General features: G+C 53.0%; 1 protein-coding gene across 2 annotated transcripts in view; it reads right to left on the bottom strand.

Annotated features, from left to right (window-relative positions):
- The window catches only part of LAMA5 (laminin subunit alpha 5), an 83,248-nt gene that overhangs the window by 16,912 nt on the left and 51,514 nt on the right, over positions 1-14,822 (bottom strand). Inside the window, exons 18-41 of one of the 2 annotated variants that reach the window (XM_057400857.1) lie at positions 14,622-14,721; positions 14,070-14,122; positions 13,585-13,690; positions 12,796-12,895; positions 12,449-12,605; positions 10,268-10,397; positions 7,772-7,914; positions 7,565-7,671; positions 6,917-7,070; positions 6,440-6,600; positions 5,778-5,886; positions 5,403-5,500; positions 5,051-5,252; positions 4,703-4,829; positions 4,412-4,551; positions 3,535-3,650; positions 3,057-3,268; positions 2,653-2,857; positions 2,398-2,542; positions 1,716-1,856; positions 1,208-1,369; positions 926-1,027; positions 755-838; positions 270-500 (exon numbers count right to left, since the gene is read on the bottom strand). In XM_057400857.1, coding sequence (XP_057256840.1) covers positions 270-500; positions 755-838; positions 926-1,027; positions 1,208-1,369; positions 1,716-1,856; positions 2,398-2,542; positions 2,653-2,857; positions 3,057-3,268; positions 3,535-3,650; positions 4,412-4,551; positions 4,703-4,829; positions 5,051-5,252; positions 5,403-5,500; positions 5,778-5,886; positions 6,440-6,600; positions 6,917-7,070; positions 7,565-7,671; positions 7,772-7,914; positions 10,268-10,397; positions 12,449-12,605; positions 12,796-12,895; positions 13,585-13,690; positions 14,070-14,122; positions 14,622-14,721 — 3,285 coding nt within the window. Of the gene's footprint in view, positions 1-269; positions 501-754; positions 839-925; positions 1,028-1,207; positions 1,370-1,715; positions 1,857-2,397; positions 2,543-2,652; positions 2,858-3,056; positions 3,269-3,534; positions 3,651-4,411; positions 4,552-4,702; positions 4,830-5,050; positions 5,253-5,402; positions 5,501-5,777; positions 5,887-6,439; positions 6,601-6,916; positions 7,071-7,564; positions 7,672-7,771; positions 7,915-10,267; positions 10,398-10,660; positions 10,800-12,448; positions 12,606-12,795; positions 12,896-13,584; positions 13,691-14,069; positions 14,123-14,621; positions 14,722-14,822 lie in introns of both variants that reach the window. The other variant, XM_057400856.1, reaches the window with a different exon arrangement.

The following is a 14,822-nucleotide window of genomic DNA, read 5'->3' on the forward strand; positions in this document are numbered from 1 at the left end:
TCTCTCCCAGGTGCACTGTGTTGTGGTGGCAGGGGAGCTGGAGCAGGCTGGTATGGGGGAGATATTGCTCCTATAGCACAACCCAAGCTGCACTATTAACTGAGGCCCTCAGGGCTAGCTTGGAAGCTGGTACTCTGGCACCACTGCTTTGCACAAACATCCAAAGCCCACGGCTGCCACCTGCACCAAACACAAAGGGTGGCTGAGACCCAAAATGCAGCTGTTTGACTCTCCTCTCCCTGGAGCAGCACGTCTGCTTTCACCCTTACCTGGCAGGAGTCCCCCTGGTAGTTAGCTGGGCAAAAGCACAGCTCCACGTTGCTGGCACGGGTGCCTGTGGCTGTGTCTGTTGCAATCTCCAGGACCACACGGCGCAGGGACACGGATGAAGAGAGCTGGGAGAAGAGTGCCCGGATCTGCAGCTGTTCCAGGTTTGCCAGCACCATCATGAGCTCCTCTCGAGACACAGGGTTGTGCGTCTCTGTGTGCCTGAAGTTACCCTAGTGGGAGCAAACCTGAATTACTGGCAGGAAGCACAGGCACCTCAACATCCAGCCCAGCCTTTGCTTCCCTGCTGCTGGGAGTCTCCCCTTTGCACAGGTAAAACAGCCCTGGCTCTTCACAGCCAGTTCTGCTGCAGTAGGTAGCACCTAAAATACTGAGCTCAAAGCAACTGTCCCTTCTGTGTACAGGCTGGTCTTGTCCTTTCAGGAGCATCTGAGCACTTGGTCCACACTCATGTGTACAAACCCACCTCCACCAGCTGCAGCCGGCCTTCATAGACCTCCCCTGGGGATGGGTAGGTGCCTTCCAGAAACATGATGCTCATCTGATTTCCCTGGAAGGAAAGCAAGGAAGGTGTCAGTCACCACCTCATCCTGCTTGTGCACTAGCAGGGAGCACCAGGGGATTTCTCGGGCTCCACCTTCAGGATCACATCCGGGCGGGACTCCATGGGGATGAACACGTCCCCCCTCCGTGGGTCGGAGTGCAGCTCATAGCGCAGGTGCCCACCATAGGAGGAAACCTAAGGGAGAGACAAACTGCACGTGTTACTGCAAGTCCATGCCACTGAGATGAGTCAGAGCTGCCCACGTTCAACCAGAGCACGAGCAATGCTTGCACATCAGTGGGCATGCTGCTGGCACATGTGTGGTGGGGTCAGGGATGTGCATGACTACTGATCCAGCTGCCACCGTGCTCTTACCTGGTCCCCAAGGTAGGAGCTGGGTGCAACCCAGTAAAGCTCTTGGTAAGCATCTGGGAGGTTCTTGAGATCAGCGTGGAGGAGCTGCTCCCGCAGGCTCAGAGTTGTAGGCACTTCCTGGCGGTCACTGGTCAACAAGAGCCACCCGCTCATGTCGATGAACTGTGGGGGAAGAGCAACCACAGATCTTCTACTGGAGCTACAGAAAGTATCTGGGTGCTGATGCTCCAGAAAAGCATCAGTCCCAGAGCAGCAGGAAGGATGATAACAGGCTCACAACCTCACATGCATCCTGATAAAGCCATTGGAAAGCTGAGCACCATCCCTGCCTCCCACCTATGCCATGACTTTCCACCCTATGAGACTCCAGTGACCAGGAAAAGGGGCTGAAAGTGGAAGACGGTCATAGGGAGACAAAGGTAACCCTCCTCACGGTGTATCTTCCAGACAGGTAGGATTAATGCAGGACAGAGCCCAGAGGGCTGCAGGGAGCCCTGGCCCCTCTCACCTCAGCTCTGTGCTTCTCGGCACTGCGGCAGCGATCGGTGGCACCAAAGCAGAAGCACTTGGTGCAGCCCTTGGGGTTGCTGGCATCCAGAGAAAATGTCCCCAGGCGGCACTGGTCACATCTCGGGCCCTCCACATTTTCCTGGAAGACAAGCAAAGCTCATCAGTGCCAGCAGCTTCTCCCGAGGCCTTAGTGGAGGACAGAGATAGCTGTATGAGTGATCAAAGCACAATGCTGTGATGCTCAAAGAGGATTACGCAGTCCCTGAACAGGTTTACTTGCACAGCACCCCCGAAACATTAAATTCACCTGTAGAAAGCACTTCGGAGCCCTGCAAAGGGCTGGAGCAGGCAGCTCAGGAGCACTCTGCATTACTCTGCTGTCATGTAGAGCAGAAGTCAAAAGGGGCTGACCCAGGGCTGGACCCAGACTGCTCATCTCCCCAGTGACAGCCCAAAAGCCTTCATGGCCAGGAAAGACAGGGAGAAGGAGACTTTCAAGGTGCTCTGAACCTAACACCATGTGGGGCAGGCTGGCTGCAGCTCATGCACACAGGCACTCTCCTTCTTCAGCCCTACTCCATCCCTGCACACCAGACAGCCACAGCCCCCCACATCCACAGCCCGTGCAGGAGAGTCAAGCAGAGGGGAAAAGCACAAAGTGAAGGCATCAAAGAACCGACCTTGCAGTGACATTGCCCCGTGACCGGGTCGCACACACTGGCTTCGGTGCCAGCCTGGTGGCAGTCACACCGCCGGCAGTTGGGGTAGTGGTAGTAGCCAGGGGCACAGAGGTCACACTGTCGCCCAATGATATTGGGCTTGCACCTGGATGGAACAAAGAGCCACAGCATTAGAAACCTCTGCCTTGTGCTCTGCATGGGGAGCAGCCCCAGCTTCTATGGGCAACCTGTGCCAGTGCCCCAGGGCTCCCTCACCTGCACTGCCCACTGTCCACATCGCAGCCCGGCTCCGTCAGCTCCTGCACGCCGGGCCGAGAGCAGTTGCAGTCCTCACAGCCGATCAGGGGGTGGCAGCCGAAGGTCTGCGGCTCACAGACAACACACTCTGGCTTCAGGGTGTGTGGAGGGCAGATGCACTGCCCCGTCACCTCATCACAGAGACGTGTCCCGCAGTCACAGGCTAGAAGGGGCAGAAAGGGGCTGTGTTTGGGGGAGCCAGACCCAGGCAGCCCAAGGAGAGCATAAAGCGTTGGATGCAGAACTCAACCGCTCACAGGAGCTGGGCTGTTTCGTGTAAGTGGAAACCAAATCAGCCTCAGCCCTCTAAGAGGCAAACCAGCAAGTGCTGGGAAAGCAGAACGGGAGACGGGGCAACTCACGCCTGCAGTTGGGGAAGCCCCAGTAGCCGGTGGCACAGCGGGAGCACTCTCGTCCGATGACATTGGACTTGCAGGGACACTGCCCGCCGAAGGGCTCGCACTGGCTGCCCCGTGCCCCTGCCTCGTGGCACCGGCAGGGCTGGGCCCCGTTGTTGTAGAAGAGGGAGAGTGAGACGGCAGAGTCACGGCAGAACCTCGATGATGTGCTGGGGCTGCAGGGGAAGGCAGGAACAGTCACGGTGCTGCACACCCCAGCCTCCCACCACCCTAAAGTCCAGCAGGATCTGCTGCAGCAACAGGTACTGAATTAGTGGTAGGGAGAGCCCCACGACACTGAGATCTCCTGAATACCGATAGGTTTGGTCATTAGATAAGGAAAGCCTTAATCAGATCCCCCCTCTGCCATGTATGAAGGGAATGGCTTTCTCCTTGTTGAGGAGTTCACAGCAGAACAGCCACACAAAACCAAGGGTCTTACTTGATGTAGAAGCTGTTGATGCCACAGCTGCTGATGAAATCATAAGACTTGTCCAAGGGTTCCTCCTGCAGGTACTGAGAGCTGTAGCTATCCTCAGGCACCACAAGGATGTAATCCTGCAAAGCAAGGACAAGCCAGGCTCCTTAGCTGAGCCACACAGATGCAGTCTTACTATGAGAGCTTACTAAAAGTCCAAACACCCCCTTAACTTATCATCATCATCCCTTGCTGGGACAGAACATAACACACAATGTGCTGAAGTACTGGAAAGACCAGGGTTCACCACCCTATTGGGGTCTGTCCATCAGGGCCCATCTAATCTAATGCTCCAGGTGAGGAGTGGCCCAAATTCACTGCAGTAAAAAAAAGGCAGAATATAAGGGCAGCACTGGCTCTGCTTCTGCAGAGGGGCAGGCAGTCATTGGCATTTAAACTTCTAGACATGGAGGCATCTGGGTTCCAATTCTGTCTTTCAGACACTTATCCAAATTTTGGTCAATTTTCTGGTCCTGTTGTCTGAGGATAACAAGGGTTCCCTGCTTCTATGATGATATCTGTCTGGACAAGCAATGCTATGCAGGTGCAAAATGCTGCTGGGGCAGGAATAAGGCTTATTCTGGATCATCACAAGCTACATATGCAAAGCAACAGCTTCAGTTTCTGCCTTGTTTTGGTACCAAACCCACACAGTGAAAGAGAACTGTCATATACAGATGCTGTCTCTGTGAATTCTGCCTTCAAGTCTAAACCACTAAGGTTGGAAATTGCAACTTTCTAGGGTAGCCCAGAAACTGAGTGATGGTGAGAAACATTCCAGTGACAAAAAGCCAAAGACAAACTCCAGGCCTGCTGGAGCCCGGTCTGGAGGCAGACTCACCAGCCACAGCTGCTTGCCCTCTGGCACTCGAACAACCACAGTCAGATCATTATCCGTAACATCCAGGATAATCTGATCCTCAGAAACTACCAGGCTCCGGCACCCATAGCCATGGGGACAGAAATTAGCACTGGTCTGACCTGAAAAGACAAAATACAGATTGGGGCAACGTTTCCCTTGCAGTCCCCATCACACCCTCCCAGTCTGGAAGAGATGAGTTAGTTTTGCTTCGTCTTTATCCTCTGACATGAAAAACTGCCCAGGGCTTCCCCAGGTCCCTGCTCTTCTCACCTTGCCAGATGCGCCCACCATTGATTAACACTTCCACAGGGAAGGTTGGATGGTTGGGCTGGTAGTAGTGTAGGATGAAGGCATAGCGCCCCAGGGTCTGGATCCGGGTGTTAAACACAACAGCAGCCTGGCCCGAAACAGGAGAACAAAGAGACAAACCCCCACATCAGACACCTGTACTCACAGCCAGGATATGGCTTTATTATTGCATAAACTGGTGCTCTTATTGCACACCTGTCAGGCCTTGAGACTTCTGGTGAATCAACCCCCTATGTCTCCATACTCCCCCCTCTAATGGTGCCAACTGAAAAGCCAGCAAACCAGCCCAACCCACAGCCATGGCACTACCTGGGGTGACTGCAGGAGGATGAGCTCTGCAGTGGGGTCCACTGCTGTGGGAGGCCGAGGTGCGGGTTCCAAGGGGACCCCAGCTGGAGCCACATGAACAGCTTGAGCCAGGGGGACGTCAGGGGCGATGGGCAGAGCCTGGCCCCCCTCCAAAATGATCGACTGTGAAAGCTTCAGGAACCTTGAGGGAACACAGGAGCTGCTGCAAAACAAGGAGAAAACAGGATGTAAAGATCTCTGACAAGAAAAGAGAGAGGCTGAAATGGCTCCAAACCTGAGGGAAGCAGGGGAAGCACTTGCTTTTGGAAACAGCCACATTCATGCAAAACCCCGAGGGACCTGAGACTCTTACCTGTTGGGTGAGAACGTGCCATGGACACTGATGCAATGCACCTTCGGCTCGATGAACTCCGTGGTGAACTGTGCAGCAGGTATGAGGTACACCTTGTGCTGCCACATGGGAGAGAGATGCCCAGTCAAGTGACACTGTCTTGCCACTGGGAGCCTACAACAATTTCTGTGCCCACCAGCAATCAGGCTGACCACACTATCACCATCTACTTCCAAACACACCACTGCCCACATTCTCCATCCTGGACTGGTCCTGACATAGATTAAGGTCTAGTATCCAGTCCAAACAGAACTAGAAACCCCTTCTACAGGCTAGGTACCAACTCCTGCCTCCCCTTGCAACCTGCCAACAGAGCTGCCCTTGCAGGGACCTTACCAGGAAGAAGTCAGCCAGATCAGAGGTGAAGCGAATGGAGGCCTCTGAGCTAAGCTCAAAAGTTGCAATGCGGCTCTGGGAATCCACAGCGATCCCTCGACAAAGGAAACTGTGAGAGAAACACAGATTGTGAAGCCAGCCTTGAGCAGGGGCATGGCCCATTTCTTGTCTTGCCAGTTCTATGTCCTGAAGGTGTTTGTACAGAGGCCCTGGAAACCTTTTCATGCCTTTTCTGGAAAGTCATAAGATTTTGGTTTCCCAGGGGCACCCCAGACACTGGTTTCCTATTGCAAAGGTTGCAGTCTGAAGTCAGACACTTCTATAGCAAGGGACATGGTTTGACCTGCACCGACAGCTCCAATAAACCTGCCTGTAGGTCATTCTCTAAACCAAGGCCTCTACCAATCTACTTGGTTGTAAATGGGAGCAACAGATTATCTCCTAGCAGAGGCATTAGAGGACAATGTTGAGCACAGGTATGTACTTCCCAGGGATGGCTGGTCACTAGAATGAGTTTGGACATACACGTATCAGATGTACAGCATTGAGGCATTGCTTTGTTCACGTGACAAAGCAGAAAAAGTTCCTCAACTGGGGCAGAACTTGTTCTTGCCATGTCAGAGGAGGACCAAACCCTTTGTCCATCTCAGAGATGACCATACCTGTAGACACATGGGTAGAAGATGAATGTGCCCTGCTGCATGGCTGAGTGTGGTGAGCTCACAGCAATCCCCACCGTCTGCAAAGCATTGGTGTTGGCGTACTCCACCAGCAGCACGTATTTCCCAGGCTGGGCAACAGGCAGGGACAGCTGGACTTCCACCTGGAGGACAGAGAGATGACTGATTGTCTACTGTCCCACTCCCCATAGTGATGAGTGCAGGATGCCCATGCTACAAACCAGCCTCCTCTGCAGCTGAGGGAACAAGGGGGCAACTCTTACCATGGCACTGCAAGCCCTTTGTAAGGGAGACACTGCTTTGGGGTGCTTTGAACAGGGCATGCAAGCACAAAGATGCAAAGCTGATGGGGCAACAGTAGGGGGTACATGGGTGCAAAGTCCTTCTGGTACCCAGATGTCAGAGCAGAGGGATGAGTGCTGCAGTGCCCATGCGAGGGATGAAACAAGTGCCACTCACGTCACTGCCACTGCACGTGGCCATCCGGGGATGGGAGGGCGTGAGCTGCTCTGTGGGACACAGTCTGGGTAACCGGTTGTCCAGCCTGCATACTGCCTCCAGCCCGGACACTGCAGGGAAGCCATCCACAGACAGGTACTTGTACAGGAGGCAGCTAAAAACATTAAGAAAGGAATTGCAAAGTATGGTTGTTAAATCATGATTTTAAGAGTCAAGAGCACCCATGCAGTCTGGGCGCCAGCAAGATTTGAGAGCAACCAGATGCACCGAGATGCTCCAAGCACTACCAGACTGTGCCTATTCAATTTAAAAAGTCCATCAAGACATTACTCATTGTAGCCATTTTCCAGGACTAGCGCTGGGAATCCAGCCTAGCAGAGAAGAAGGCCATGGTCTTACTGGGTGAGCTGGCCCTCCAGGGTCCATGGGAACACACAGACTAACTGTGCCATGGATGAGGAGATCTATGCATTTAGATCTCCTCATGAGATGAGGAGATCTATGCTTTATCAGCAACAGCAAAGTGCTCCACTAAGCAGTTTTACTGCATCCAGACCCTCACAGAGTGTAAAGTGTATATATTTTGTAACCCCAGGCCAAGAGGAGCTGAGTAGGTCCCACACAGCACAAGGACATGGAGATCCTTACTTCTGGGTGGCTTGTTCAGGGGCTGGCTGGTAGGTACATGGCTCCGTGACCTTCAGCTGCAGTATTGGTGCTTCATAGTATGAGCTGGGTAGCAAAACCAGATAGTCCTAGGAGGAGAGATGGAAAATTTGGATATGTTTAGGACACTTGCCCCCAGGGAGCTGCTGAAGCCCCTGTGGTGGATGGAGCACAGGGGCTGGTCCTTACCAGCAGCACACCCTCTGCTTCAACAACCAGAGACCAGGTGTTGGGGTTGAGTACGAAGGGCTCCCCAAAGCTGTTCTGCGGGACTGTGACAAAGGCTGGCTCCGTGCTGGGAGCAAAGACAATCTGCTTGGTCTGCTCTGTACCTGGAGCGGGAGGGATGAGAGGCTGTGAAGGGACTGGGATGGAAAACCTGGGGCTGCAAATCGGAGGCTATGCTCAGGGAAGCAGCTCTGTAGTGCAATGGGGAGTCCCAGGCTCCTGCTCTCTCAGCGCTGCTGCAGCAGAGGACTGCAATCCCACACTGTCCTGTAACAGAGACATCCACTCTGAATCTGCTCAGTAGCTTAATGGGGGAGAAAAAAAATAAATCACTGCAATCCTTAATGCTAATCCACAGCTCTCCCAGTGTGCTCTGCTTCCCCAGTCTGCAAAGCACGGAGCACTGCATGCCAAGGAGTGTTTTGCCAGCTAGAGGAGGAAGGAACTCATCTGTGAAGAATGTATTCTGAGACAGACAAAAAGAATTGCCCAGATATATTCTTCCTTAGGGATATTCTGATCCCAGCTCCACAGGCGAGATACCTGTCTTCTGGCAAACCCTAAGCTGTGCTCCTGCCTTTCTTGCCAGCCACAGGCTCTGCACTTGAGACTTAGACATTAATTTTAACTGACAGGACAGAAGGGGTTTGAGGGCAGATCCTGCTGCTGTTGAACAGTTCCCTGGCTTGGCTGACACAGTCCCATAACCTCAGGATTCATTAACTTTGGATGCAATACCCATCCAGCACCTAGAAGCAAACTGTCAGCCTGTCCAGCAGTCTCAGGAGCGTTCTGAAGAGCATGACTGAGTGATTCATTGAATATGGCTGCATGGTGAGCAAACGAGATGAAGAAGAGAGTGGGGAATGTGGCACGCTGACTATCCTGGTGTGGCACATGGACATCAAGGCATAATGCAGAGGGCCAGAAGCTAAAGCAAAGGCTTGTGCTACTGCTGGGATGGGTAACCCCTTCCCATGTGTGCTAGCTCTGCGGCATGCCTGGCATCAGCTGAGGCAGAGCCCGTGCTTTCTCAGATGGGAAGCAGAGGTGAGGATGCAAGGGATGAAGAGGTTTCCCTGAACAGGCAATGGGGTAGATTTCTTGACAAGCTGAAGTCTCACATCCCTTTGAGATGATTCACAACTCAAACTGAGATCACTTCTGGAAGTGGGGTGGGAGAAACCGGTCTGCAAATCACATACTTGGAAAAGGCTTCCCTTTTTGCAAGCCACATCTTCCAACTTATCTTCTTTCCAGGCTGCTTGTCCTTTACCAAGTGAAGCCCATTCCACCCCAGCAGAAGGTGGCTCCACCTCTGGAGCTGATCTGGCCTATCAAGGAAGCTGCCCTCCCATATCCCAGTGCTGGTGTGTGTCTGTCAGTTTGCCTTTAGCACTAGAAAAATGCAACGTTGCTTCTGAGCAAGGACGGAAGCACATTGGAAGGCAAATATGCTCTGCTGCTGGATAGGACAGATTAAACACTTCCTGAGCTCTTGCTTCTCTTGTCCTTCTGCTGTGTAATGGAACTGGCCATAAAAATAACGAGACATTTTTCCCCTCAAAATAAATTAGAAAAATAGTATCTTGGCATTTCAAGCCCTGCACATCACATCAAAGGCAAAACACCTTCTGTGTCAGTTCAAGACAGGAGAAAACTTCACACGCTGCTAAGTTAGGCAGCTGGTGTTGTCAGCCTTGTGCTGCACATGTATGATCTGGAGGAAAAGCTTCGGCACGATGATGTGGCTGTAGCATCAGAAGCAGTAAAATCAATCTGCCAACCACCCACTAGGGCACTTGCATGGCCTCAGGTCCATGCCCATGCAGTCTTGCTCGTATCGACCCCCAGAATATTTGTTCAGGTCTCTTGGCTTCTCCAACCATTTTTTGGTGGCTCTTCTTCTTCTCCAGCAGCTCATTGTTGATGAGAAGACATTGCACCAGAGGGCAATGCCTGTATAACACACGCAATTCCACACCACTTCCAAACCCCAGACTATGAGTGAAGGCAGCAGCCTGGCTTGGGAGAAGCACAGGCAAGGGCAGGACTGCCACATGAGGGCATCTATGAAATAAAACCATGTCCAGCTGCCAGAGTTTGGATCCAGTTCCCAGCACTTGGCCCATTCTGGTTTTGTGGAAATTCAGCTCAGTTCTGCCTGGGGCACTGGGGTCATCTTGTCCTGTGCTGGGAAGGTTGTATGGAATCACACAATAGCCTTATCTCACACCAGCCTGGCTCAGTGTGCAGCCCCAGGGCTGAGGCCAGCTTGCTCCTGCTTTGTTAAATAAAGGGGGCTGCAAACTCACATCAGTCCTCTCAGTTGGAAGGGCAGGACTAATGGGTAAAGCCACATGGAAGTGTCTTCTGGAAAGGATGATGCAGAAGGTTGCCTGGGATGGGGAGGAGGTGGCGATGGTGCAGGGGAGCAGCGCAGTCTGGGATCCTTACCTCTCCTTCGTGGCTGATAAGCTGTAATTTTGCCATACACAGTGGCCCCTCCTGAATTAATATACCTCAGGATGACATGGAACAGATAGAGCTCTGCCTCCTTCACGTCTACAGTGACTCTGATTTTATTCTGCAAAAAGCAAAAAAGCACATGGGGCAACATGTCACTGGGGGGCCAGCTCCTGCCTGCGGGAGAGCCTCACCCGCCTGCCTACCTGCCTGCCTGCCTGCCTCTCTTCCCCCTCCCTTACATCCCATGGCACGGCTCTGGCCGGCCGCGAGACGGGCACACTTGGGATGGGCACACCTGGGACGGGCCAACCTGGGGGCAGGAGGAGCGGTGTCGCAGCACGGGATGCTCTGAGTTAGTCTAGAAGTGAAAAATGCACTTACAGTTGCCACAAACATTAAACTTTCCTTCCTCAACGACCGAGACCCTCCCTTCCACACTGGCGGGCCCCCGGCTGACGTAGCGGAAGACGAGGCGGAAGAGGTCGGGGGAGGTCACATTGAGAGTCACCACTACCTTGGGCTGGTGGGAGAGAGAAAGGGGAGAGAAGCAGAGCACACCTTCAATTACCTCCACCGCCCGCAGCTACCAGCGCAAGTGCAGCCGCTCGGCTCACTGCTCCCAAAGCAACATGCCACAGCGCGAGGAGAGGACAAGCACACCGGCCCTGCTGCAGAGACATGGCATGGGCACCTCGTGATGCTGTTCCTTTTGGGACCAGCCACCAAGGGAGCAGCCTGCCTGTGGGGAGGGGGTGGAAAGGCTCTGACCACATCTGGAAGATGCTAGGTGGTTCGGCTATCCCGGGGCACACCAGAGGAAAGGTGTTTAAGAAATTCTTGCTGTTGGTGTCAGCATGTTGCTCTCAAGGGCTTAGTGTGCAGGTACCCAATGCTGAAGTACCTGCTGCTGTGCTGATGAGGCTCTACCCTGATGCTTAGAGGAGGCTGCAAATTGAGCTGGTTCCTTATCCTTCGGACCCTGCAATGCTAAGGACTAGTGGTGCTAACTGATGGTTATATCAGCCCTTCACAAGCCTGGACACTGCTATCAAGACCCCAGTTAAGGAGGTGCTTATGTCCAAACTGTTCCAAAGAGATCGAAGCATCTGCTTAAAGACCCTCCTGCTTACAGGGCAAAGCTGGGGTCTGCCAGGGCGACTCTTGTGTTCAAAGCTCCAGTTACACATCTTCCTACTGGAGACCAAACTGCAACCATCTTGCAGAGAGCAAACCATAAGTGAGACCCGCCCACAGAAAGCCATGTGCTAGCCCTTCTTACCAAGGCCTATTTCTATCTCAAACCAACACTGGATGCAAAACAAAAGCCACAGATTTGAGCATGAGCTCCATCCTTAAGCTTTAAGGTTGTGGTTTTCTCAAGGCAGCTTACAAGGAGTTCGTTCATTCCTTAGCTCCTATCTGCGGATTCAACAGGAAATGGCTAATGAATTTGGCCCCTGTTATCTTACCTAAGCATGAAGGAGTGAAGAAAACTTAAAGTACATGCACCAGAATGAGCGTCTTACGTGGGACAAGACTGTCAAGAGAATCACTGCCCTGCATCCCCCATCCCCAAACACACACAGGTGACACCTCTGCAGGGACCATGCAGAAGAATCCACCGAGGAGGATAAAGGGTCAACAGATGAAACAGCTTCACTTCTAGGGCTTAAACAGCTCTAGATTAGTGTAAACCACTGTTACAGCTAACAGTGAGAGCAGAGGTGGAACGGTAACAAGAGCTCCAAGCCAAACATGGCAGCTGAGGAGGAGCTGATTTATTTTTGGAGAAGGGAGGAAAGGTTTAAGCAGAGAGCTGCAGGAAAGAACAGAGTCAGATGAAAGAGCCACAAGGAAACCCAAAGACAGTGTTTATAGACATCCCTGTAAGTAATCACCAAGCCACTACCTTTGTCTAAAAGGATTAGGATGTCAGGGGATTCCCAGTTTAGGATGTTTCTCCTCATCAGTCTATGTCGTCCCCAGCACTACAGGAAATATCTGTGCGAACAGGCTATATATATATACTGTGCTGTTTATGTTGGCCACCATGTGACTTTGGGGGTCTGGGAAGCACTTGGGGTGAAAGATGTGTGCCAAAAGCATATCAATCCACCGGCCACATCCTCCCGATGGGGAGCTGGGCTGGGACGGTGACACCAGGCATACCTGGATGGAGGACATCTGAGCATATCCTCGCCAGCTGAAGCCCTCAAACTCCAGGGGGTTGTAGCCGAAGCGCACAGCCCGGCCGGCCGGTGTGGTGCCTTCCTCCAGCTCGTACTTCAGGTGGTGAAGGTCAGGGAAATAATGGTCCCGTGTGGGTCTGGGGAAGACAAGGAGCACCATTACCTGCTGAGCTACCTGGAGGGACAGCCAAGGGGACGCCTCTGCAGCCGATGTGGCAGCAGCCCAGACAATGAGGTCCTCATCCCTGTGGCGGCAGAGGACATTGTCCCCAAGGGGATGAATGGGAGGCAGAGCACCCCAAGGTGCATCTCTTGCAGGCAGCTTACTGGGTGCAGGTGGGGCCGCGGGTGCTCTGGCGGCAGCGACAGGCTCCGCTCCGCTCCTCGCAGGATGGCCCCAGGGACCCACCGACGTCGCAGCGGCAGCCTGCGGGCAGGAAGCGGCTGTTGACATTCCCCATGCACTAACGAGCTCCTGGTCACTCATCAAAGGTGCGTCCGCGACCGCTATTTTTATTCCATTGTATCCGCTTTCATATTGGCCCCGGCCCCGCTTGGATCGGCTCCTCTTCCACCTCAGCGCCGAGCTATTTCCAGGCAGCTGATGGAAGAACGAGGTCTGCAAACCCTCATGGCTTGATCCCTCTTCCAAGCCTTGCCAAGACCGCAAGGGCTGGCTGAGAGTGGCCGGATCTCCTCTTTTCCCTCTTCCCATGGGCTTAACAGAAAGCAGCCAACCTCTCAGGTCCATGCCCACCTGCTCCCAACAGGAGGGATGGGAACAGCTGGACTGACATGGCCAGTGGTTAAAACACACCAGTTCTTAGCACTTAAAGGGGCACCTTTCCTGGCTTTTCATTCCCCAGCCTGATAGACCTGTGTCCAATGGTGCCAAAAGCATGAAGTCAGGTCTCCAGATTCACAGCAAGACCCAGGCCCTGCTCTGGGCCATGGTATGATCGAAAGCAAGAGGTGGGACATCTCTTGCCTCTTCTCTCCAAGGCCAACAGTCAGAGCATGCCTGGGCAAACAGTCAAGGCAAACACGCAGAGCTGCTTGCTCCAGGGTCAGCTCTTGTGCTGCTCCATTCACTGACACATCATGAAGGGAGCTCACCTTGGCAGCCAAAGTAGTTTGCGTTCTCCATGTTGAAGTAGCCGTCTTTGCAGGTCGAGCAGAACTGGCCACAGACGTTTGGCTTGCAGAAACACTGCCCATCACCCTAGGAGAGAAGGAGGCAGGGAAGTTCATTCCTTCCAGTCACATCTAAGCAGTTTCTCAGTTATTTGGATCCTTGTCAGAGACACTGGAGAAGCATTTTGAGTTTCATGCTCTACATGGCTTCCTGAGTGTGGGTGGCCACATAAATTACCCAACAATGCAGGCAAACAAAAATCCAAGCACCCTGGGCCAGACCCAGCAATATTTAGGTGCCTAATTTATGACAGGTCTTAATCCTATGTTCTCATGCAAGCCCAGACTGTGGTGTAACCTCTGAGAGCTCAGCTTCAGGACAGGCTTCTCCAGCAGCTGCTGGGAGAGATGGAGCTGAAACACTCCCAACACAGCACATGCTCGGAAGCAGAGAGGAGCAAACCCACCTGCTGGCACTCTGCAATTCCACTGATGGTGCCCCTGGTCTCACACTTGCAGCCTGGAAAGAGAGTGAACAAGAAAGCCGTAAGATTGACCAGCCCCTGAGAAGAAGCCTGATAGAGGACAGTACCCACCACACCAGAGGATACCGGCTGAATAAGTGGAGCTGGGAACTGATCAGGTAGAGGGCTATGGTGCACCAGGGCTTGAGTTTAATTTTGGACAACTACTATTGAGGACACAATTACTAAAACCTCTTGCCTTCTCTGCACATTTGGACATAGAAAATGAAGTCTGCAGGGAGGCCTGAGAATGGCACAACTCATTGCATGACTTCTGCGTTTCATCCCAAGCAAAAAGCTTCAGGCTCCAGCCTTTCCCTGCTCCACGTGGGGGTTACCCAGACCACTCCAGCTTTGACATCACTTCAAGGTTAAGGTGAAAGGAAAGGCATCCCCTCCATACAGAGTGATGGTCCCCACTGGGTAGGGTTTTGGTCCTGCACCATTACAACACAGAAGGGACTTTTTGGGGCTGTGCAAATGCTGTTTCCTTACTCAGGCAGCCGTAGGGGTTCTCTGGAGTCAGATTCCAGTATAAGGGCTTGCATCTGTCACAAGCTGGGCCTTCAACGTATGCCCGACATGCACAGGAGCCCTGGGGAAAGGGATGGGGAGAAAAGAGCAGGTGAGAATTTGCAGCACGGTGCCTGAACATGATGTCAGATACTATGGTGTGGGTAATAGCTGCTTTCAGGC

This window comes from Pezoporus wallicus, unplaced genomic scaffold (assembly GCF_028554395.1).
Source record: "Pezoporus wallicus isolate ANWC-B61680 ecotype Strahan unplaced genomic scaffold, APGP_CSIRO_Pwel_v1 contig_11133, whole genome shotgun sequence".
NCBI classification, from domain to species: domain Eukaryota; kingdom Metazoa; phylum Chordata; class Aves; order Psittaciformes; family Psittacidae; genus Pezoporus; species Pezoporus wallicus.